This window comes from Phyllobates terribilis, unplaced genomic scaffold (assembly GCF_046119375.1).
Source record: "Phyllobates terribilis strain yellow unplaced genomic scaffold, ASM4611937v1 Scaffold_8__6_contigs__length_399053987, whole genome shotgun sequence".
Lineage (NCBI taxonomy): Eukaryota > Metazoa > Chordata > Amphibia > Anura > Dendrobatidae > Phyllobates > Phyllobates terribilis.
The window spans coordinates 186,257,077-186,283,137 of record NW_027362768.1 but is presented as its reverse complement, the minus strand read 5'-3'; the positions used below and the strand labels follow the sequence as shown (position 1 = coordinate 186,283,137).

The window sequence follows — 26,061 nt, the reverse complement described above, 5'->3', positions numbered from 1 at the left end:
TAGTAGTTATATTCTTGTACATAGGAGCAGTATTATAGTAGTTATATTCTTGTACATAGGGGGCAGTATTATAGTAGTTATATTCTTGTACATAGGGGGCAGTATTATAGTAGTTATATTCTTGTACATAGGGGGCAGTATTATAGTAGTTATATTCTTGTACATAGGGGCAGTATTATAGTAGTTATATTCTTGTACATAGGGGGCAGTATTATAGTAGTTATATTCTTGTACATAGGAGCAGTATTATAGTAGTTATATTCTTGTACATAGGGGACAGTATTATAGTAGTTATATTCTTGTACATAGGGGCAGTATTATAGTAGTTATATTCTTGTACATAGGGGGCAGTATTATAGTAGTTATATTCTTGTACATAGGAGCAGTATTATAGTAGTTATATTCTTGTACACAGGGTGCAGTATTATAGTAGTTATATTCTTGTGTATATATAGGGGCAGTATTATATTAGTGTATGTATGAGCACATAGTGGTGAAATTAGGAGAATAGCCGTGGTGTGCTGCGGGTTAATATTAGTGTTCTGATCTGATAGGGACGCGGAGCCGCCGCTCTCCATTACTTTATCAGTCATACGTTTCGCAGATCAGGTCTTCGGGGAGAGATCACTGATACATTTTCATACATTTGAATAATTATACTCGTCTTTTTAAAAAGAAAATGAAGTAATGATTTCAGATCTGAGGTTGAGGTAAATCTGATTTAATTTTCCCCATCACTCATCTATAATGACTCCATTTAATGACGCTTCTTGCTCAGTTCGTGGATCTTTCCGGGGAATTAAGATGAATATATTTACAATTTCTAAGTAAAATCATATAGAAAAAAAACGTAATTGAAATCCGAGCTCCATTTCATCATTTTTCTTGGATCTCGATGGTGCGGTATTTATAAATGCTGCCAAATGCCCGTCCCGTCATGGTCCTGGGAGCTGAGGGGTTAACCTGCTGTTTCTTTGTAATCCAGCTATGCTTTAGTTGGTAGCAGACATTGCTGCTGGATTATTGGAATTTGCCGGCACAATAATTCCTGAGATGTTTTATGAAGAGTCTGTGGATATTCCGAAAATAAGCGCGATATATCTGGAGCGTAATAATCTGTCCCTTACAGTCAGCAGGATACGAGTGCGGAGCTCCTGGGATTAGCGGATAAGCAGACACAGGCTTCTAGCCGCCTGTATGTATTATCACCGTGCTGCCGGATATAGGGCAGTGTGCTTTGTGCTACCCCAGGGATAATGCTGCCGACAGGTCTGAGAATGAGCGCTGCTGCCGAGCAACCCGCCTGATTTATTGGATTTATTGTGGTATTTTATTACTTTTAGTGGTTCGGGAGCTATCAGATACCATAGCGATAACCTGACATCCAGCAAGAAATTCCTGATGGACTCTTGTTAGATCGATTTATACCATGGTGAAATCAGTCCAAAATTACCCACATTGTGCCACATTTACATAAATCCTCCCATTCCAGAGCTGCACTCACTATTCTACTGGTGCAGTCACTGTGTACATACATTACATTACTGATCCTGAGTTACCTCCTGTATTATACTCCAGAGCTGCACTCACTATTCTGCTGGTGCAGTCACTGTGTACATACATTACATTACTGATCCTGAGTTACATCCTGTATTATACTCCAGAGCTGCACTCACTATTCTGCTGGTGCAGTCCCTGTGTACATACATTACATTACTGATCCTGAGTTACATCCTGTATTATACTCCAGAGCTGCACTCACTATTCTGCTGGTGCAGTCAGTGTGTACATACATTACATTACTGATCCTGAGTTACATCCTGTATTATACCCCAGAGCTGCACTCACTATTCTGCTGGTGCAGTCATCGTGCACATACATTACATTACTGATCCTGATTTACATCCTGTATTTTACTCCAGAGCTGCACTCACTATTCTGCTGGTGCAGTCACTGTGTACATACATTACATTACTGATCCTAAATTACATCCTGTATTATACTCCAGAGCTGCACTCACTATTCTGCTCATGGAGTCACTGTGTACATACAATACATTACTGATCCTGAGTTACATCCCGTATTATACTCCAGAGCTGCACTCACTATTCTGCTGGTGCAGTCACAATGTACATACATTACATTACTGATCCTGAGTTACATCCCGTATTATACTCCAGAGCTGCACTCACTATTCTGCTGGTGCAGTCACTGTGTACATACATTACATTACTGATCCTGGGTTACATCCTGTATTATACTCCAGAGCTGCACTCACTATTCTGCTGGTGCAGTTACTGTGTACATACATTACATTACTGATCCTGAGTTACATCCTGTATTACACTCCAGAGCTGCACTCACTATTCTGCTGGTGCAGTCACTGTGTACATACATTACATTACTGATCCTGAGTTACACCCTGTATTATACTCCAGAGCTGCACTCACTATTCTGCTGGTGCAGTCACTGTGTACATACATTACTGATCCTGAGTTACATCCTTTATTACACTCCAGAGCTGCACTCACTATTCTGCTGGTGCAGTCACTGTGTACATACATTACATTACTGATCCTGAGTTACATCCTGTATTATACCCCAGCGCTGCACTCACTATTCTGCTGGTGCAGTCACTGTGTACATACATTACATTACTGATCCTGAGTAACCTCCTGTATTATACTCCAGAGCTGCACTCTCTATTCCGCTGGAGCAGTCACTGTGTACATACATTACATTACTGATCCTGAGTTACCTCCTGTATTATACTCCAGAGCTGCACTCTCTATTCTGCTGGTGCAGTCACTGTGTACATACATTACATTACTGATCCTGAGTTACATCCTGTATTATACTCCAGAGCTGCACTCACTATTCTGCTGGTGCAGTCACTGTGTACATACATTACATTACTGATCCTGAGTTACATCCTGTATTATACTCCAGAGCTGCACTCTCTATTCTGCTGGTGCAGTCACTGTGTACATACATTACATTACTGATCCTGAGTTACATCCTGTATTATACTCCAGAGCTTTACTCACTATTCTGCTGGTGCAGTCACTGTGTACATACATTACATTACTGATCCTGAGTTACATCCTGTATTATACTCCAGAGCTGCACTCACTATTCTGCTGGTGCAGTCACTATGTACATAGATTACATTACTGATCCTGAGTTACATCCTGTATTATACTCCAGAGCTGCACTCACTATTCTGCTGGTGCAGTCACTGTGTACATACATTACATTACTGATCCTGAGTTACATCCTGTATTATACTCCAGAGCTGCACTCACTATTCTGCTGGTGCAGTCACTGTGTACATACATTACATTACTGATCCTGAGTTACATCCTGTAGATCTTTTATTATAAAAATGAAAAACATAACAATAATAATAACAGAAACATAAAATTAATAACCAGGAAATAAACAATGTAATGAACTGGTCCAGCCGCTCCCTCTCTCCTCACACACATATTATACATATATACACAATAATAACTACCTACACCATGACATCTGGTCCGGTTACCAAACAAAAGAATAACAATATAATAAACAATAACCGACAAATTATATACATTTTATATATTTTTTTTTAAATAAATAAAATAAATGCTAACTATACAAATATATACAAGACAAAACAAAACCCCCCACACTCGAGCCCACCAGTCCCTCCCCGGCACTGACCTGAGAGCTGGTCCTGCGCCTCAGTCCATGTCCAACGTCCATAGGCCAGATCAGGCAGTGCCAGTTTTTCACCCAAATAACCAGTGTCCCACAAGATGAACCCACCTCCCCCCTTTTCCCTCCACCCAACCTAACACCTACACCCAAACCCATATATACAATATATACAGAAACAAACAATACAATAACCACAACTGACAAAGCCCAAGTTCAGCGCCTGCAGCCCTACATCACTGTCCACTGATCAATAAAACAAAAATCTATGGTGTCAGCAGCAGCCCACCACCAGGAGAGGAGATGACCAGACTAGGGCACACTAAAAGAAAAGCCCCTCCAGAGGAGAGCGGCCCTCCATGTACCCAGTCTCTCATATTCCAGAGAACGCACCTTCACCAGGTCACCGAGTATGGTCCTAAACACATCGTCCACTGGGAGGATTTTCCGCTGCGTCGATACTAAGCACCGTGCGTTCCACGTGTGATACCTAACCACTGCGCTAACTAGAAATAAGGTGCAGCGGTCCCGACCACCCAGGTCCCCGAATGCTCCATAGGCCCATTCCGCATAAGAGAGACCAGCCAGCCGGGGCCATCCAATGGAGGCGCCCACCCTGTTGTACACCTCTGTGTTAAAGGGACAACAAAGCAGGAAGTGGTCCATGCTTTCAAGCATGGTACCACAATGCTCCCGAGGACAGTTCCTGTCCTCAGAGCTCCTACACTTCAGATTGTCCCTCACACACAGTTTCCCATGGAAGCAGCGCCAAGCCAAGTCCCAAACCTTCGAGGGGATCCTGATAGAATTCAAAAGATGCAGACCCACCCCAAGATCCCGACTTGGGCAATCCCTGAGCGCCAGAGGCCTCTGAAAATGGGTCAACAGAACCCTTTTGTCAAGGAGCTTCCTTGGCAGAGTCCTGACCTCCCACATTCCCAGACCCCACCGGCGAATTACCTTCAGAACCACGGTAGCGTAAGCCGGGAGATGTCCATGCGGTGTGCGGAGATCCTTCACTTGCCCTCCTGTCTCCCATTCCTGGAAGAAAGGCTGAAACCATCCCTTACAGGAGAATACCCACGGAGGAGCCCTCTCTTTCCAGAGGTTTGCAATATTGATCTTAATGAAGGTATTCACAAGGAATACCACAGGGTTGACCATACCCAACCCTCCTAGTCTCCTCGTATGGTAAGTAACCTCCCTCTTGACCAGGTTCAGTCTATTCCCCCATAACAGTTGAAAGAACAAACTGTAGACCCGAGTACAGAGAGGCTCTGGCAAGATGCACACACTGCCCAGATAGATCAGCAAAGGGAGCAGGTAAGTTTTGATCAGGTTTACCCTTTCCCTTAGGGTCAAAGACCAACCCTTCCATTGGTTCACCTTCTGAGTGGCGATCTCTAGCCTGCTGTCCCAATTTTGTTTGGGGTAATCCCCCTGGCCAAATTCGATGCCAAGAACTTTTGCAGAGACTTTGGGTTCTGGAAGGGTGTCCGGGAGATGAAAACCAGGATCTCCTCCTCCCAGCCAGAAACTCTCACACTTATCCCGGTTGATCTTAGACCCGGATGCCTCCTAGTAGCGATTTACCTCTGACATCAGCCATTCTGCCTCCCCATCAGAGGAAACAAAAACGGTGACGTCATCGGCATACGCCACCACTCTCAGAGTGGCTTCCGGTGCTGCCCGGTCCATCCCGATCCCAGCTAACGGTCCACGCTCCACCCTCCTAAGAAGTGGGTCAATCGAAAACGCGTACAGTAGCGGGCTCAAGGGACAACCCTGGCGAACACCACACCCAACCTCAAAAGAGCTGCCAATCCAACCGTTCACAAGCGGGAAACTCTCTGCCCCAGCGTACAAGGTCTTAAGCCAATCAACGAACCCCCCCGGCAGGCCATACCTCAGAAGGACAGACCAGAGGTACTCATGATTAACCCGATCAAACGCTTTTGCCTGGTCCAATGACAGCATGTACCCCTTCCAGTGGCCAGCCCTACCCTGCTCCACCGCCTCTCGGACACAGAGTACAGCACTAATTGTACTGCGGCCCGGAACAGAGCAATGCTGGGCCCCCGAAAGGAGCTGGGGTGCAAATTTCACCAGCCGATTAAACAGCACTTTTGCCAAAACCTTCCTGTCTGCATTGAGAAGCGCTATGGGACGCCAATTCTCAATGCAAGATGGGTCCTTACCCTTTGACAAGATGATCAGGGCAGACCTCCTCATTGACTTTGGCAGAGTGCCCGAGGAAAGACACTCATTGAATACCTCAGTCAAGAGGGGAACCAAGGCGTCCTTAAAGGTCTTATAGAATTCAGATGTTAAGCCATCCGGACCGGGAGATTTCTTCAGGGCAAGCCCTTCAATCGCCAACTTAACTTCCTCTTCCCTGATCATCTCTGTCAAAACGCCAAGAAAGGGGTCTACCTCTGGTTCGGGGACGGCTTCAGCCAGAAAAGCCGACATCTCATCCCAATCCAGATCCCTCTTCCCCAAGAGGTGCGAGTAGAAGGATCTGACGACCTCCAGGATCCCCGATCTGGATCTTTTTAGGGACCCCGCAGTGTCAACCAGTCCTGTAACAACTTTACTATTCACTGACATCTTGCAGTTTCTGTAAGGGTCGGGCGAGCGGTACTTCCCGTAATCCCTCTCAAAAACCAAAGATGCGTGTCTATCATACTGACACCTCATTAGCAAAGATTTCACTCTGGAGATCTCCTCGCGGCTACCTCCAGTTGAGACAAGATGCTCGAGTTTCCTCCTCAGGCCCTGATACAGGCGATACCTGTCCAGGCTCCTGAGGCTCGAGAGCTGGCGGAAGAATCTCGCCACCCTTTTCTTGAACATCTCCCACCACTCTGACTTACTACTACAAAGATCCAGTAAGGGTACCTGGCTCTGAAGAAAATCCTCAAAGGACTGTCTTATCTCCGCTTCTTCCAAGAGAGACGAATTGAGCCTCCAAAAGCCTCTTCCCATCCGGGGGGTCTCTGTAACATTCAGGGAAAACAAAATCATACAGTGATCGGAGAACTCCACCTCAACAACAGATACTGCTGAAGAGACGGCTTCCTCCTTTAAATAAAACCTGTCTATCCTGGACCTACAGTTACCTCTATGATAGGTGAACCCCTCGTGGCCTGGGGTGTGCCGGATGTGGACATCCACCAGGCGAGCCTCACTAGCTATACTATTAAGGGCGACGCTATCATAAGTCAGCTTGTCTCTGGAACCTCCTCTATCCCGGGGCCTCGTGACAGTGTTGAAGTCCCCTCCAAAGACGACCTGCCGACTCCTAAAAAGGTAGGGCTTGATCCTCGTAAAGAGACACTTCCGGTCCCACTTAGATTGGGGACCATAAATGTTAATGAGCCGAAGCTCCTGTCCCTTCATGAGGACATCTAATATCAGGCACCTCCCCATTTCTAGCTCAATAACCCGTCGGCATTCTACTGGTGCGGTAAAAAGGACCGCCACTCCGCTATACGGCTCGGCCGCAAGAGACCAATAGGAGGGCCCGAGTCTCCACTCCCTCTTAGCTATAAACACCTCTGCCATATTTGGCAGCCTGGTCTCTTGCAAAAAGAAAATGTCAGCTTCAACCCGGCTGAGAAAATCAAAGGCCGCAAATCTAGCCATATTTGACTTAATGCTGGCGACATTAATGGAAGCCAGCGTCAACGGAGTGGGTACCGCCATCATTGGTGATTGAGTTAGATGGCTTTCTTCTTCCCACTCCCCTTACCCTCTGCCTCAGAGGAGGAATCCTTCCCCCTCTTTAATGACACAGAGGTGTCCATTCCCACATTTTTCCTTCTTTTCTCATCCTCGTCTCCGGACTCTGGGCCAGTCCCTCCCCCCAAGGACCCTGCATCCCCAGGAGAAGGAGACTCGGCACCCCCTGTAAGCTCCGCTGAAGCCGGAACCTCACCCTCGGCCTCCTCCTCAGAGGAAGAGATGTTATCAAGGGCTTGGAACCGGTTAGAAAGACCAACCAGAGGGGAGTCAGTTTTACCTTCCTTAGGTACCTTGGTCAGAGCGGGAGAAGATGTTTTATCTCCCTTCTTTCTCTTCTTTTTGGTGCCGAGCTTACGCTTGTTCTCTAGCCACCGCTTATTATCCTCATCCATACTTTCATAATGGGAGGATTCTGAGGCAGAGGCGGTTTCCTCCCTGTGGATCCTCCTGACCTCCTCATCCAACTCATCATCCCTCGGGGCCTCAGCAGCAAGACTGGCATCCAGGACAGGGGCTGCCCCGGTAGTCTGGGGCTTGCCCCGCTCCCTCTCCTGTCTGCGCTTGTCTAGACGCCTCAGCTGGGCAGGCGTCTTTTTATTGCTTTTCTTCCCTGGCCCCTCGGCTCCCCCACCCCTGCTAGTCCCCTCCCCAGCAGAATCGGCCTCACGGCTTACTCCCACCGGGGTCTCGACTGCATTAGCGAAGGAGCGAGGACAACGGCTGAATGGGTGACCTAACTCACCACACAGGTGGCACCTAATCTCCACACAAGAGGCGGCAAGATGGCCGACACCCCCACACAACGAGCATTTCTGCACAGTGCAGTTTGCACTGAAGTGTGTGGGGTCGCCGCACCTGTGACAGAGCTTCGGTTGCCCCTGGTAGAAGACCAGGATACGATCCCTACCCAGGAAGGCAGACGATGGAATGTGGGCAACCGTACCACCTGAACGCTTAAGTTTTACCATAAACGTCCAGGCCCCTGACCAGATACCAAACTCGTTGCGGTTTTTCTTTGGCATCTCCACCACCTCTCCATACCGACCAAGCCACGTCATGATGTCATAGCAAGAAAGCGACTCGTTACGAGTCATCACGGTCACTTTCTTGATCTGGTTTTGGCGAGACACTGCCTGAACGGCAAAGTCTCGCCAGCCGGGCTCATTTTTTGCCAGCTCATAATTCGCCCAGAAGAGCTCAAGCCCCTCCGGCCGAACAAAGCTGATATCAAACTCAGGCGTGGAATAGGGATGTACCAAGGCGTAGATGTCAATCGCCTTGAAGCCCATCCTCAGCAGGAGCTCCACAACTTTAGACCTTGGAGGACATGCATCACTGCCCCTCCACCGAAGAGGGACCACATTCCTACGCACACTGCCTGGCCCGGCTGTTGGGAGGGACCACACTGTATCCCCCCCTTTTTGCTCTCGGAAGGCCCCGAGGCCATGCCTCTCTATCCAGAAGGATAGATCAACCTCTCGACCCTCTACCATTAGTGATCTCTCCCCCTTCTTTAGAGCCTCCAGAAGGCGCCGTTGCAACATGCCGTCCCCAAAGCCCGGAGACAAGGAGGATGCCCTATTTGCCCCGGAAGTGACACTGGCATAACTCTGGACAGGTGTTGCCACCCCCGGGGGGGCAACCGGACCAGTGACCACATCAGCCCGAACAGCAACACCATTACCCACGTCCATCTCACCCTCCACCAAACCAGCAACCACACCACTAGACAATGAATTAGCCTCATTCACCCCCACCACCACATTCATTCCTGCTGGACCAGTAACAATGGCGGATGACATTTTGACCTCTGCATCAGGCACAAGGGGCTCAGTCACCTCCATAGAACTGGAGGCGACCTCACCCCCGGTCTTATGTGTGCCCTCCACATCATTGGTCGGTAATTTCCGTTGTTTGGCATTCGGAATAATGTGCCGCTGATCTTTAGATGTTGTTAGGCGCCGCTGATCTTTAGCATCAGGATCTTCCGGACCAGCGACGCCAACACAAAATAGCACTTTCGTGGGAGGACCGGAACGCTCAGCCCCCTCACACTGCCGTCGCTTCTCAACTAAGTGATCAGCGGCAACAGCATTCAGAGGTGCTGAGGCTACCGGAGCTGCCCCCGACACCGGGCTGCTCCCCCCTCCCACTGAGGAGCGCACCACAGCATCGTGGCCTGATGGAACGCCCACCGCCGGGCCGCCCTCACTGTCCAGCCTCTCGGCTGATGCACCTCCTGCTGCGTCCCCGCTACTACAAGCAGAGACGGAGCTCTGCGCCTCACTACCGCGCTCTGTAATCTCCCCACGCCTTTGCACCGGATCCACAGCAGAACCCGGGCTGGGCTGGGCAACGGGGCTTATACAGCGAGCTGAACCTGCCGCCGACTCAGGGGGTACAGGGAGGGGGGCATATACGTATCTTACCGCCTCCTGCAGCTTTGGCTTGGTCTTCTTTGCCTTTTTGTGGCCCCCAGGTGCCTCTTCTGGTAGATCGTCACCAAGATGGAAGTTTTGGAGGCACACTGGGGACTCCAGGAGCTTAATCTCCGCCATTAGCGCCCCTCCCTGGCCGCTGCTGTCACTGTCCTCCCCAGAGCCGGCAGAACTGCGACCGGATGTCACTGTCGCCTGTCCTGCTGGGAGCTCGCTGCACGTGGCCTGCGGGTGACTTTGCAGGCTGCCAGGTGGGGCTTGCTGCTGGTCATCATCACTCTCATCATCCACCTGGCTCTCAGGCTGCAGCCCCATCTGCCTTTGCTCTCTGGTATCAGCCATTTCTCTAAAGCGGTCTTTATTTATTAGTTTTTCTTTGAAATGACCACTCTGCTCCCTGATGTCAGCTTTCCTCAGTTCCAGCAGGTGAATCTCGCTGGTCAGTCGCTTTACCTCGGCCTGGAGTTTAGCCTTGCTCTGTTTGGAGGCCCCCGCAGCTTTGGCGCTTGTGCAGCACAGCTCCTCCCGGAGCCTCCTGATGAGCTTACTGGCATCTTCATACTCACGGAGGCGAATCATGACCCGGTAGGCATAGGTGGACACAGACTCCCGGGGTCCCTGCAGCGCCCAACCCCCCTCAGGGAGGTCGGCCTCACCTCCGTGAGCACTCCGCTTTCCTCCGGAAGGAGCACCATGATGCACGCCGCTGTCAGGCTTTACCTCCATGCTGGAAGCCGTGCGGCTTCTAGGGGTCTCCACAATCCCGGGAGGAGTAGGAGCCACATTGCTGCGACTCCTGGTGCAGCGTCTCACCCCCGAGTTCTCTGATGTGCAGGCCGGTTGCTGGTTTCTTCTGCCCCCCGCCGGCCTGGTTCGGGAAGCAGAAGCCTGGGGCTTGGCTCCTTCACTCATCCCAGAAACCAGCTCTCCCTCCGGGAAAGAGAGAGAGCAGGTCCCCAGGAGAGGTGTTGGTTCTCAGAGATCAGGAGCTCACAGCAGGATCTGCAGCCACCACACCCGCAATCAGCACACTGACTAGCAGCTGATCAGAGCTGCACCCACTATGCTGCTGGTGCAGTCACTGTGTACATACATTACATTACTGATCCTGAGTTACCTCCTGTATTATACTCCAGAGCTGCACTCACTATTCTGCTGGTGCAGTCACTGTATACATACATTACATTACTGATCCTGAGTTACATCCTTTATTACACTCCAGAGCTGCACTCACTATTCTGCTGGTGCAGTCCCTGTGCACATACATTACATTACTGATCCTGTACTGATCCTGAGTTACCGCCTGTATTATACTCCAGAGCTGCGCTCGTTAGGTGCCGTTGATATTAGGACAGTGTGTTGCTCAGTACATGTGTGGAAGGTGTGATTTGTCGGTGTGGGCCGGCCGCTGGCTTCCCACAGTCGCTGACTCTTCCTGCAGCAGACGGAGCCTCTGAACAGGTTTATTTTTAACCTAGTTAAAGAGTGTTTTGTGCGCCGTCTCATGCGCTGGAATCGCGGCTTATTACCTTAACTAAAAATATCCCGGAGGAGAGAAGACGCTGCAGAAACATGGCCAATGACCGCGGCGAGGAGAACTACTACGGGAAACACGGTAAATGGGGCCCTTTAATATCTGTCAGGTCACGGTGTAAAGTTCATCATGTAAATCTCTTGTACGTGAGGACGACACCAGGAAATGAGCGACAGAGGCGACATTCAGCGAGAGGGCGCCAAATAACGATCCCACCCAAACACACGGGTGCACAGATATGGCTGCATTTACACACAGCGTTTATACTGCCGTTATTTGTGCTAAAAACGCCATTGAAAATTATAAAATGTCCTTTTATAACGTTCTTTGGGCCAATTTTAGATACAAAGTAGCAAAGTTTTGTTAACTTCTGTTTTGCACAAATGTTTGCGCCTTTTATTTTATATTGGTCACGCTACTTTTCTATGTATGAACAGAGATAGTGGGGCAGGGTCCAGAGCAGGGGCTGGGGCACGGTCAAGGGCGGGGGCTGGGGTTGGGGCACGATCAAGGGCGGGGGCTGGGGTTGGGGCACGATCATGGGCGGGGGCTGGGGTTGGGGCACGATCAAGGGCGGGGGCTGGGGTTGGGGCACGGTCAAGGGCAGAAATTGGGGTAAATTTGTGCTGAAATATATATTTCCAATAGCTGGTGCACAAACAGTCACAGGCACCAAATTTATTAAGGCGTGCGCTCCTCTTCATCAATTCAGCTTCTCTTTCACCAGCCGCATCTGTTTAAGGTCAATATTTGAAATGTCATTCTTAGTAAATTCCCCCCCAAAATGTCTCAGTTTGAGAGTTTTTGGGGGTCAGGAGTATTTTCTTGAGAGTCCTCATGGACGGAGTACCGGGTGTTTTTTTTGTGGCATTTTTATGTCATGAACCTCATTAGAAAACAGTGAGATATTAATGAATCTGTCCGAAAGAAGATGACGCGCGCACATTACATGCGGAGCATCTTGGTGAAGTTTTTCCGAGTAGTTGACATTATTACATTATTTCTGTTCCGCCACTCTTTGTATTTTACTGTATAAATTTTGGAAAACAGGAAAAATAAAAGAAAGCTCAGGAAACATGATACTTGAAATTTATGGCGATTTTTTTTTTTTTTTTTTTTTAAACAATCGTTTTTAAAAGAAGCGTTGTGAAGGAGCGCTGCAAAAATATATCAAAAACGTCATTAAAAAATGCTCTCCCCATTGAATGAGGGGGTCGGGAGAGATGACTTCTGGAGAAGCACAGCACGCAGATGTATGGGGCAGTCGGTAGGGATAGTTTGTGTTATTACTATATAATAGTAAGGTGTCTCTTACTCGAGACCTCCATACAGAGAGCGCCTCTCACTCTGGAGGACTTGCCCTGCCCTGCATTACATGGAGTATTGCAATACTTCCTCACTCCAATGGTGGCGCTGCAGCCACATTGAACACTTACTGCCAGGCTCCTATACCGATCACAGCTGATCACCCGGGATTTCAGCAGCGATGGTCAGCGGAAAATTGGGGAAGTCTTTTAACAAAGGGAGGTTTTCCAATGGGAACAACCCTATTAAAGGGGCGGCTCAGTGGTTAGCCTTGCAGCGCTGGGGTCCTGGGTTCAAATCCCACCAAGAACAACATCTGTAAGGAGTTTGTATGTTCTCCCCATGTTTGTATGTTCTCCCCATGTTTGTGTGGGTTTCCTCCCACACTCCAAAGACATACTGATAGGGAATGTAGATTGTGAGCCCCAATGGGGACAGTGATGATTGTGTATGTAAAGCGCTGCCGAATATGTTAGCGCTATATAAATAAAAAGATTATTATTTTAAAGGGGATGTCCAGTTGGAACAAGTTAGGCGATAACTGTTAGATGGGTGCGGCACTGATTGCTGGGAACCCCCCCTATTGCCAAGATGGGGCACTTTTATCCCTGTTAGAATGGCGCGGATGCACATGCTCGACCACTGTTCCATTTATTTCCTATCTACCGGACAAAGCTGAATACAATGTTCCGGAAGTCCCCTTAGAAAATAAACGGAGCGGCGGTCAAACATTCACACTACTAATGGAGATAAAAGTGCCTCGTTCTTGCAATCGGTGGGGGGCTCTGCAGTCCGACCCCCACCGATCTTAAAGGTATTGCCTATCCACTGAATAGGTGATAACTTTTTATAACCCGGTCAAAAGTGTCCAGTTTTTGCTCCTATTTTATTCCTTTTGTTTCGCTGATAATTCAGTTTTGTTTTGTTTTTAATCCGCCATATGGTTCCCGGAGTTCTGTGCCTTTATCTTTAGTGCTGTTTTTCATGGTCCTTTACAATGGCTCATAGTCTGCTCTACATAATTACAGATTTACATTCATTACCGCTGTAAATTACTGTGTAGAATCTCCGCCGCCTCTTATTTATCTCATCTTTTAGCCACTAATTGTTGTGAATGAGTTGGAACTTTCTCCTTTATCACCAGAGGTGTAACAATCTGACCTGATGGTGAGTTACGATCTTTGTTACTTTGGTTTGTTAGTTTTCCGAGTCGCACATTTTCAGATATTCCCTTGCGGCGAGCAGAGATTTTGAAAGTTTTCTTTATGCAAGAATGAGTTAATCCCGATACAGAAATGTCTCATGCTCCTGGGAGTCTCCGCACCCACATGGGATTTGTTGTCACACTGCGGGACTGATAAGGGATCTCTAATACAATAATGGGGGCAAAGTCCGGGAGTTAATAAGTTAGATATTTAAACCCATGCATTATATTGCAAACCAAGAAAATCATCATTCAGGGCTGGCATTCATCTGAAAAGGACTGTGTTGTAGTCATCTACTCTCAGCCAATCAGTATTTTTGGGTGTGTTTTCAGCAGCTGAGGGGCGGGTCTATCTCACAAGGCTCCTCCTCCCACATGTCCCCTTCAGCTCTATGCCAGGCATGGTATCCAGCCCCCTAAACCCTTATAGAATGGCACTGAGTTTTTTTGTGTAACAGGTTCATTGCTGAGTTCCTGTAATCGGCTGCAATGCAAACATGGGTTGTGATAACTATAACAATGATGGGGCTCACACTCGAGTCACCCACACAGATCAATATGACCTCTATTCAGGGCTTGTTGGAGAGAGTGACTTTTCCCAAGGACCCATTTTTTCTGAGGACCCCAAGGTCTGTATTCTCAGGAGCAACCTGAGAGTGGAATACTTAAACTTCCAATGCCCTGGAGCACAGGGACTTTATCATTAAGCCCATCAACGCCTAGACCTCCAGTAACGTTATGATATACTCTTTTATTATTTAGGTTGTATGGCGGTATTATTTGGACACAGAATTGCAATTTTGTGTTAAAAGTGTATGTCAGTGTTATGTGGGTAATACACACGTGGTCAAAATTGTTGGTGCCCCTCGTTTAATGAAAGAAAAACCCACAATGGTCACAGAAATAACTTGAATCTGACAAAAGTTATAATAAATTAAAAATCTATGAAAATGATCAAATGAAAGTCAGACATTGCTTTTCTGCTTCCACGGAATTTAAAAAAAAATTAAACTCATGACATAGGCCTGGACAGAAATGATGATTCTTCTTAACTTAATATTTTGTTGAACAACCTTTTGAGGCAATCAAACGACTCCTGTAACTGTCAATGAGACTTCTGCGCCTCTCGACAGGTATTTTGGAGACTCCTTATGAGCAAACGGCTCCAGTTGTCTCATGGTTGAAGGTTGCCTTTTCCAGACGGCATGTTTCAGCTCATTCCAAAGATGCTCAATAGGATTTAGGTCAGGGCTCATAGAAGCCACTTCAGAATAGTCCAATGTTTTCCTCTTAGCCATTCTTGGGTGTTTTTAGCTGTGTGTTTTGGGTCATTATCCTGTTGTAAGACCCATGACCTGCGACTGAGACCACGCTTTCTGACACTGGGCAGCACATTTCTCTCTAGAATCCCTTGATAGTCTTGAGATTTCATTGTACCCTGCATAGATTCAAGACACCCTGTGCCAGATGCAGCAGAGCAGCCCCAGAACATATCAGAGCCTCCTCCATGTTTCACAGTAGGGACAGTGTTCTTTTCTTGATATTCTTCATTTTTCCGTCTGTGAACCTAGAGCTGATGTGCATTGCCAAAAACTTCCATTTTTGTCTCATCTGTGAAACAATGACGGATGGTGCGATCTGACACTGATGTTCCTTGAGCTTGAAGTTCACCTTTAATCTCTTTAGAAGTTATCCTGTGCTCTTTTGTTACCATTCATATTATCCATCTCTTTGATTTGTCATCAGTTTTCCTCCTGCGGCCACGTCCAGGGAGGTTGGCTACAGTCTCATGGATCTTAAATTTCTGAATAATATGTGCAACTGTAGTCACAGGAACATCAAGCTGCTTGGAGATGGTCTTATAACCTTTACCTTTAACATGCTTGTCTATAATTTTCTTTCTAATCTCCTGAGACAACTCTTTCCTTTGCTTCCTCTGGTCCATGTTGAGTGTGGTACATACCATGTCACCAAACAGCACAGTGAGTATCTGTAGCCCTATATACAGCACAGTGAGTATCTGTAGCCCTATATACAGCACAGTGAGTATCTGTAGCTCTATATACAGGCACAGTGAGTATCTGTAGCTCTATATACAGGCACAGTGAGTATCTGTAGCCCTATATACAGGCACAGTGAGTATCTGTAGTCCTATATACAGGCACAGTGAGTATCTGTAGTCCTATATACAGGCACAGTGAGTATCTGTAGCTCTATATACAGGCACAGTGAGTATCTGTAGTCCTATATACAGGCACAGTGAGTATCTGTAGCCCTATATACAGCACAGTGAGTATCTGTAGCTCTATATACAGGCACAGTGAGTATCTGTAGTCCTATATACAGCACAGTGAGTATCTGTAGCTCTATATACAGGCACAGTGAGTATCTGTAGCTCTATATACAGGCACAGTGAGTATCTGTAGCCCTATATACAGCACAGTGAGTATCTGTAGCTCTATATACAGCACAGTGAGTATCTGTAGCTCTATATACAGCACAGTGAGTATCTGTAGCCCTATATACAGCACAGTGAGTATCTGTAGCCCTATATACAGGCACAGTGAGTATCTGTAGCTCTATATAAAGCACAGTGAGTATCTGTAGCTCTATATACAGGCACAGTGAGTATCTGTAGTCCTATATACAGCACAGTGAGTATCTGTAGCTCTATATACAGCACAGTGAGTATCTGTAGCTCTATATACAGGCACAGTGAGTATCTGTAGCCCTATATACAGGCACAGTGAGTATCTGTAGCCCTATATACAGCACAGTGAGTATCTGTAGCCCTATATACAGCACAGTGAGTATCTGTAGTCCTATATACAGCACAGTGAGTATCTGTAGCTCTATATACAGCACAGTGAGTATCTGTAGCCCTATATACAGCACAGTGAGTACCTGTAGTCCTATATACAGCACAGTGAGTATCTGTAGCCCTATATACAGCACAGTGAGTATCTGTAGCTCTATATACAGGCACAGTGAGTATCTGTAGCCCTATATACAGCACAGTGAGTATCTAAAGCTCTATATACAGCACAGTGAGTATCTGTAGCCCTATATACAGGCACAGTGAGTATCTGTAGCTCTATATACAGGCACAGTGAGTATCTGTAGCTCTATATACAGCACAGTGAGTATCTGTAGCTCTATATACAGCACAGTGAGTATCTGTAGCCCTATATACAGGCACAGTGAGTATCTGTAGCTCTATATACAGGCACAGTGAGTATCTGTAGCTCTATATACAGCACAGTGAGTATCTGCAGCCCTATATACAGGCACAGTGAGTATCTGTAGTCCTATATACAGCACAGTGAGTATCTGTAGTCCTATATACAGCACAGTGAGTATCTGTAGTCCTATATACAGCACAGTGAGTATCTGTAGCTCTATATACAGGCACAGTGAGTATCTGTAGCCCTATATACAGCACAGTGAGTATCTGTAGCTCTATATACAGGCACAGTGAGTATCTGTAGCTCTATATACAGCACAGTGAGTATCTAAAGCTCTATATACAGCACAGTGAGTATCTGTAGCCCTATATACAGGCACAGTGAGTATCTGTAGCTCTATATACAGGCACAGTGAGTATCTGTAGCTCTATATACAGGCACAGTGAGTATCTGTAGCTCTATATACAGCACAGTGAGTATCTGTAGCCCTATATACAGGCACAGTGAGTATCTGTAGCTCTATATACAGCACAGTGAGTATCTGTAGCCCTATATACAGCACAGTGAGTATCTGTAGCTCTATATACAGGCACAGTGAGTATCTGTAGCCCTATATACAGCACAGTGAGTATCTGTAGCTCTATATACAGGCACAGTGAGTATCTGTAGCCCTATATACAGCACAGTGAGTATCTGTAGCTCTATATACAGGCACAGTGAGTATCTGTAGCCCTATATACAGCACAGTGAGTATCTGTAGCCCTATATACAGGCACAGTGAGTATCTGTAGCTCTATATACAGCACAGTGAGTATCTGTAGCCCTATATACAGGCACAGTGAGTATCTGTAGCCCTATATACAGCACAGTGAGTATCTGTAGCTCTATATACAGGCACAGTGAGTATCTGTAGCTCTATATACAGGCACAGTGAGTATCTGTAGCCCTATATACAGGCACAGTGAGTATCTGTAGTCCTATATACAGGCACAGTGAGTATCTGTAGTCCTATATACAGGCACAGTGAGTATCTGTAGCTCTATATACAGGCACAGTGAGTATCTGTAGTCCTATATACAGGCACAGTGAGTATCTGTAGCCCTATATACAGCACAGTGAGTATCTGTAGCTCTATATACAGGCACAGTGAGTATCTGTAGTCCTATATACAGCACAGTGAGTATCTGTAGCTCTATATACAGGCACAGTGAGTATCTGTAGCCTCTATATACAGGCACAGTGAGTATCTGTAGTCCTATATACAGCACAGTGAGTATCTGTAGCTCTATATACAGCACAGTGAGTATCTGTAGCTCTATATACAGCACAGTGAGTATCTGTAGCCCTATATACAGCACAGTGAGTATCTGTAGCCCTATATACAGGCACAGTGAGTATCTGTAGCTCTATATAAAGCACAGTGAGTATCTGTAGCTCTATATACAGGCACAGTGAGTATCTGTAGTCCTATATACAGCACAGTGAGTATCTGTAGCTCTATATACAGCACAGTGAGTATCTGTAGCTCTATATACAGGCACAGTGAGTATCTGTAGCCCTATATACAGGCACAGTGAGTATCTGTAGCCCTATATACAGCACAGTGAGTATCTGTAGCCCTATATACAGGCACAGTGAGTATCTGTAGTCCTATATACAGCACAGTGAGTATCTGTAGCTCTATATACAGCACAGTGAGTATCTGTAGCCCTATATACAGCACAGTGAGTACCTGTAGTCCTATATACAGCACAGTGAGTATCTGTAGCCCTATATACAGCACAGTGAGTATCTGTAGCTCTATATACAGGCACAGTGAGTATCTGTAGCCCTATATACAGCACAGTGAGTATCTAAAGCTCTATATACAGGCACAGTGAGTATCTGTAGCCCTATATACAGGCACAGTGAGTATCTGTAGCTCTATATACAGGCACAGTGAGTATCTGTAGCTCTATATACAGCACAGTGAGTATCTGTAGCTCTATATACAGCACAGTGAGTATCTGTAGCCCTATATACAGGCACAGTGAGTATCTGTAGCTCTATATACAGGCACAGTGAGTATCTGTAGCTCTATATACAGCACAGTGAGTATCTGCAGCCCTATATACAGGCACAGTGAGTATCTGTAGTCCTATATACAGCACAGTGAGTATCTGTAGTCCTATATACAGCACAGTGAGTATCTGTAGTCCTATATACAGCACAGTGAGTATCTGTAGCTCTATATACAGGCACAGTGAGTATCTGTAGCCCTATATACAGCACAGTGAGTATCTGTAGCTCTATATACAGGCACAGTGAGTATCTGTAGCTCTATATACAGCACAGTGAGTATCTAAAGCTCTATATACAGCACAGTGAGTATCTGTAGCCCTATATACAGGCACAGTGAGTATCTGTAGCTCTATATACAGGCACAGTGAGTATCTGTAGCTCTATATACAGCACAGTGAGTATCTAAAGCTCTATATACAGCACAGTGAGTATCTGTAGCCCTATATACAGGCACAGTGAGTATCTGTAGCTCTATATACAGGCACAGTGAGTATCTGTAGCTCTATATACAGCACAGTGAGTATCTGTAGCCCTATATACAGGCACAGTGAGTATCTGTAGCTCTATATACAGCACAGTGAGTATCTGTAGCCCTATATACAGCACAGTGAGTATCTGTAGCTCTATATACAGGCACAGTGAGTATCTGTAGCCCTATATACAGCACAGTGAGTATCTGTAGCTCTATATACAGGCACAGTGAGTATCTGTAGCCCTATATACAGCACAGTGAGTATCTGTAGCCCTATATACAGGCACAGTGAGTATCTGTAGCTCTATATACAGCACAGTGAGTATCTGTAGCCCTATATACAGGCACAGTGAGTATCTGTAGCCCTATATACAGCACAGTGAGTATCTGTAGCTCTATATACAGCACAGTGAGTATCTGTAGTCCTATATACAGCACAGTGAGTATCTGTAGCTCTATATACAGGCACAGTGAGTATCTGTAGCTCTATATACAGCACAGTGAGTATCTGTAGCCCTATATACAGGCACAGTGAGTATCTGTAGCTCTATATACAGGCACAGTGAGTATCTGTAGCTCTATATACAGGCACAGTGAGTATCTGTAGTCCTATATACAGCACAGTGAGTATCTGTAGCTCTATATACAGGCACAGTGAGTATCTGTAGCTCTATATACAGCACAGTGAGTATCTGTAGCCCTATATACAGGCACAGTGAGTATCTGTAGCCCTATATACAGCACAGTGAGTATCTGTAGCTCTATATACAGGCACAGTGAGTATCTGTAGCTCTATATACAGCACAGTGAGTATCTGTAGTCCTATATACAGCACAGTGAGTATCTGTAGCTCTATATACAGGCACAGTGAGTATCTGTAGCCCTATATACAGCACAGTGAGTATCTGTAGCTCTATATACAGCACAGTGAGTATCTGTAGCCCTATATACAGGCAAAGTGAGTATCTGTAGCTCTATATACAGGCACAGTGAGTATCTGTAGTCCTATATACAGCACAGTGAGTATCTGTAGCCCTATATACAGCACAGTGAGTATCTGTAGTCCTATATACAGCACAGTGAGTATCTGTAGTCCTATATACAGCACAGTGAGTATCTGTAGCTCTATATACAGCACAGTGAGTATCTGTAGCCCTATATACAGGCACAGTGAGTATCTGTAGCTCTATATACAGCACAGTGAGTATCTGTAGCCCTATATACAGCACAGTGAGTATATGTAGCTCTATATACAGCACAGTGAGTATCTGTAGCCCTATATACAGGCACAGTGAGTATCTGTAGTCCTATATACAGCACAGTGAGTATCTGTAGCTCTATATACAGGCACAGTGAGTATCTGTAGCTCTATATACAGCACAGTGAGTATCTGTAGCCCTATATACAGCACAGTGAGTATCTGTAGCTCTATATACAGCACAGTGAGTATCTGTAGTCCTATATACAGCACAGTGAGTATCTGTAGTCTATATACAGGCACAGTGAGTATCTGTAGTCCTATATACAGCACAGTGAGTATCTGTAGCTCTATATAAAGCACAGTGAGTATCTGTAGCTCTATATACAGCACAGTGAGTATCTGTAGTTCTATATACAGCACAGTGAGTATCTGTAGCCCTATATACAGGCACAGTGAGTATCTGTAGCCCTATATACAGGCACAATGAGTATCTGTAGCTCTATATACAGGCACAGTGAGTATCTGTAGCTCTATATACAGCACAGTGAGTATCTGTAGTCCTATATACAGCACAGTGAGTATCTGTAGTCCTATATACAGCACAGTGAGTATCTGTAGCTCTATATACAGCACAGTGAGTATCTGTAGCTCCTATATACAGGCACAGTGAGTATCTGTAGCTCTATATACAGCACAGTGAGTATCTGTAGCTCTATATACAGGCACAGTGAGTATCTGTAGCCCTATATACAGGCACAGTGAGTATCTGTAGCTCTATATACAGCACAGTGAGTATCTGTAGCTCTATATACAGCACAGTGAGTATCTGTAGCTCTATATACAGGCACAGTGAGTATCTGTAGCTCTATATACAGGCACAGTGAGTATCTGTAGCTCTATATACAGCACAGTGAGTATCTGTAGCTCTATATACAGCACAGTGAGTATCTGTAGCTCTATATACAGGCACAGTGAGTATCTGTAGCTCTATATACAGGCACAGTGAGTATCTGTAGCTCTATATACAGCACAGTGAGTATCTGTAGCCCTATATACAGGCACAGTGAGTATCTGTAGCCCTATATACAGCACAGTGAGTATCTGTAGCTCTATATACAGCACAGTGAGTATCTGTAGCCCTATATACAGGCACAGTGAGTATCTGTAGCTCTATATACAGGCACAGTGAGTATCTGTAGCCCTATATACAGCACAGTGAGTATCTGTAGCTCTATATACAGCACAGTGAGTATTTGTAGCCCTATATACAGGCACAGTGAGTATCTGTAGCCCTATATACAGCACAGTGAGTATCTGTAGTCCTATATACAGCACAGTGAGTATCTGTAGCCCTATATACAGCACAGTGAGTATCTGTAGCTCTATATACAGCACAGTGAGTATCTGTAGCCCTATATACAGGCACAGTGAGTATCTGTAGCCCTATATACAGCACAGTGAGTATCTGTAGCTCTATATACAGCACAGTGAGTATCTGTAGCTCTATATACAGCTCAGTGAGTATCTGTAACCCTATATACAGGCACAGTGAGTATCTGTAGCTCTATATACAGCTCAGTGAGTATCTGTAGCCCTATATACAGCACAGTGAGTATCTGTAGCCCTATATACAGCACAGTGAGTATCTGTAACCCTATATACAGGCACAGTGAGTATCTGTAGTCCTATATACAGGCACAGTGAGTATCTGTAGCCCTATATACAGCACAGTGAGTATCTGTAGCTCTATATACAGCACAGTGAGTATCTGTAGCTCTATATACAGGCACAGTGAGTATCTGTAGCCCTATATACAGCACAGTGAGTATCTGTAGCTCTATATACAGGCACAGTGAGTATCTGTAGCCCTATATACAGCACAGTGAGTATCTGTAACCCTATATACAGGCACAGTGAGTATCTGTAGCTCATATACAGGCACAGTGAGTATCTGTAGCCCTATATACAGCACAGTGAGTATCTGTAGCTCTATATACAGCACAGTGAGTATTTGTAGCCCTATATACAGGCACAGTGAGTATCTGTAGCCCTATATACAGCACGGTGAGTATCTGTAGTCCTATATACAGCACAGTGAGTATCTGTAGCCCTATATACAGCACAGTGAGTATCTGTAGCTCTATATACAGCACAGTGAGTATCTGTAGCCCTATATACAGGCACAGTGAGTATCTGTAGCCCTATATACAGCACAGTGAGTATCTGTAGCCCTATATACAGCACAGTGAGTATCTGTAGCTCTATATACAGCACAGTGAGTATCTGTAGCCCTATATACAGGCACAGTGAGTATCTGTAGCCCTATATACAGCACAGTGAGTATCTGTAGCTCTATATACAGCACAGTGAGTATCTGTAGCTCTATATACAGCTCAGTGAGTATCTGTAACCTATATACAGGCACAGTGAGTATCTGTAGCTCTATATACAGCTCAGTGAGTATCTGTAGCCCTATATACAGCCACAGTGAGTATCTGTAGCCCTATATACAGCACAGTGAGTATCTGTAACCCTATATACAGGCACAGTGAGTATCTGTAGCTCTATATACAGCTCAGTGAGTATCTGTAGCCCTATATACAGGCACAGTGAGTATCTGTAGCCCTATATACAGCACAGTGAGTATCTGTAGCTCTATATACAGCACAGTGAGTATCTGTAGCTCTATATACAGCACAGTGAGTATCTGTAGCCCTATATACAGCACAGTGAGTATCTGTAGCTCTATATACAGCACAGTGAGTATCTGTAGCTCTTATACAGCACAGTGAGTATCTGTAGCTCTATATACAGGCACAGTGAGTATCTGTAGCTCTATATACAGCACAGTGAGTATCTGTAGTCCTATATACAGGCACAGTGAGTATCTGTAGTCCTATATACAGCACAGTGAGTATCTGTAGTCCTATATACAGGCACAGTGAGTATCTGTAGCTCTATATACAGCACAGTGAGTATCTGTAGCCCTATATACAGCACAGTGAGTATCTGTAGCTCTATATACAGCACGTGAGTATCTGTAGCTCTATATACAGCACAGTGAGTATCTGTAGTCCTATATACAGGCACAGTGAGTATCTGTAGCCCTATATACAGCACAGTGAGTATCTGTAACCCTATATACAGGCACAGTGAGTATCTGTAGCTCTATATACAGGCACAGTGAGTATCTGTAGCCCTATATACAGCACAGTGAGTATCTGTAGCTCTATATACAGCACAGTGAGTATTTGTAGCCCTATATACAGGCACAGTGAGTATCTGTAGCCCTTATATACAGCACAGTGAGTATCTGTAGTCCTATATACAGCACAGTGAGTATCTGTAGCCCTATATACAGCACAGTGAGTATCTGTAGCTCTATATACAGCACAGTGAGTATCTGTAGCCCTATATACAGGCACAGTGAGTATCTGTAGCCCTATATACAGCACAGTGAGTATCTGTAGCCCTATATACAGCACAGTGAGTATCTGTAGCTCTATATACAGCACAGTGAGTATCTGTAGCCCTATATACAGGCACAGTGAGTATCTGTAGCCCTATATACAGCACAGTGAGTATCTGTAGCTCTATATACAGCACAGTGAGTATCTGTAGCTCTATATACAGCTCAGTGAGTATCTGTAACCCTATATACAGGCACAGTGAGTATCTGTAGCTCTATATACAGCTCAGTGAGTATCTGTAGCCCTATATACAGCACAGTGAGTATCTGTAGCCCTATATACAGCACAGTGAGTATCTGTAACCCTATATACAGGCACAGTGAGTATCTGTAGCTCTATATACAGCTCAGTGAGTATCTGTAGCCCTATATACAGGCACAGTGAGTATCTGTAGCCCTATATACAGCACAGTGAGTATCTGTAGCTCTATATACAGCACAGTGAGTATCTGTAGCTCTATATACAGCACAGTGAGTATCTGTAGCCCTATATACAGCACAGTGAGTATCTGTAGCTCTATATACAGCACAGTGAGTATCTGTAGCTCTATATACAGCACAGTGAGTATCTGTAGCTCTATATACAGGCACAGTGAGTATCTGTAGCTCTATATACAGCACAGTGAGTATCTGTAGTCCTATATACAGGCACAGTGAGTATCTGTAGTCCTATATACAGCACAGTGAGTATCTGTAGTCCTATATACAGGCACAGTGAGTATCTGTAGCTCTATATACAGCACAGTGAGTATCTGTAGCCCTATATACAGCACAGTGAGTATCTGTAGCTCTTATATACAGCACAGTGAGTATCTGTAGCTCTATATACAGCACAGTGAGTATCTGTAGCTCTATATACAGGCACAGTGAGTATCTGTAGCTCTATATACAGCACAGTGAGTATCTGTAGCTCTATATACAGCACAGTGAGTATCTGTAGCTCTATATACAGGCACAGTGAGTATCTGTAGCTCTATATACAGCTCAGTGAGTATCTGTAGCCCTATATACAGCACAGTGAGTATCTGTAGCTCTATATACAGGCACAGTGAGTATCTGTAGCCCTATATACAGCACAGTGAGTATCTGCAGCCCTATATACAGGCACAGTGAGTATCTGTAGCTCTATATACAGGCACAGTGAGTATCTCTAGTCCTATATACAGCACAGTGAGTATCTGTAGCTCTATATACAGCACAGTGAGTATCTGTAGCTCTATATACAGGCACAGTGAGTATCTGTAGCCCTATATACAGCACAGTGAGTATCTGTAGCCCTATATACAGCACAGTGAGTATCTGTAGTCCTATATACAGGCACAGTGAGTATCTGTAGTCCTATATACAGGCACAGTGAGTATCTGTAGCTCTATATACAGCACAGTGAGTATCTGTAGCCCTATATACAGCACAGTGAGTATCTGTAGTCCTATATACAGCACAGTGAGTATCTGTAACCCTATATACAGGCACAGTGAGTATCTGTAGCTCTATATACAGCTCAGTGAGTATCTGTAGTCCTATATACAGCTCAGTGAGTATCTGTAACCCTATATACAGGCACAGTGAGTATCTGTAGCTCTATATACAGCACAGTGAGTATCTGTAGTCCTATATACAGGCACAGTGAGTATCTGTAGTTCTAATACAGCACAGTGAGTATCTGTAGTTCTATATACAGCCACAGTGAGTATCTGTAGTCCTATATACAGCACAGTGAGTATCTGTAGCCCTATATACAGGCAC

At 45.4% G+C, this 26,061-nt stretch overlaps 2 protein-coding genes across 7 annotated transcripts in view; one reads left to right on the top strand and one right to left on the bottom strand.

The window, feature by feature from the left end:
• The window catches only part of LOC141157084 (uncharacterized), a 36,999-nt gene extending 25,474 nt beyond the window's left edge, over positions 1-11,525 (bottom strand). Inside the window, exon 1 of one of the 2 annotated variants that reach the window (XR_012247742.1) lies at positions 11,414-11,525. Coding sequence is in view for 1 of the 2 variants with exons in the window: in XM_073643918.1 (XP_073500019.1) it covers positions 9,876-10,796 (921 nt within the window). In the remaining variant the exon portion in view is untranslated. Of the gene's footprint in view, positions 1-9,875; positions 10,916-11,413 lie in introns of those variants that run through there. The other variant, XM_073643918.1, reaches the window with a different exon arrangement.
• SLC44A5 (solute carrier family 44 member 5) overlaps positions 1-26,061 on the top strand; it is a 160,594-nt gene that overhangs the window by 60,693 nt on the left and 73,840 nt on the right. For 2 of the 5 annotated variants that reach the window (XM_073643912.1, XM_073643909.1), the window contains exon 1: positions 11,224-11,499. The exons of the other annotated variants lie outside the window; for them this stretch is intronic. In XM_073643912.1, coding sequence (XP_073500013.1) covers positions 11,457-11,499 — 43 coding nt within the window. In that variant the 5' untranslated portion in view covers positions 11,224-11,456. Of the gene's footprint in view, positions 1-11,223; positions 11,500-26,061 lie in introns of those variants that run through there. 5 annotated transcript variants of the gene reach the window in all.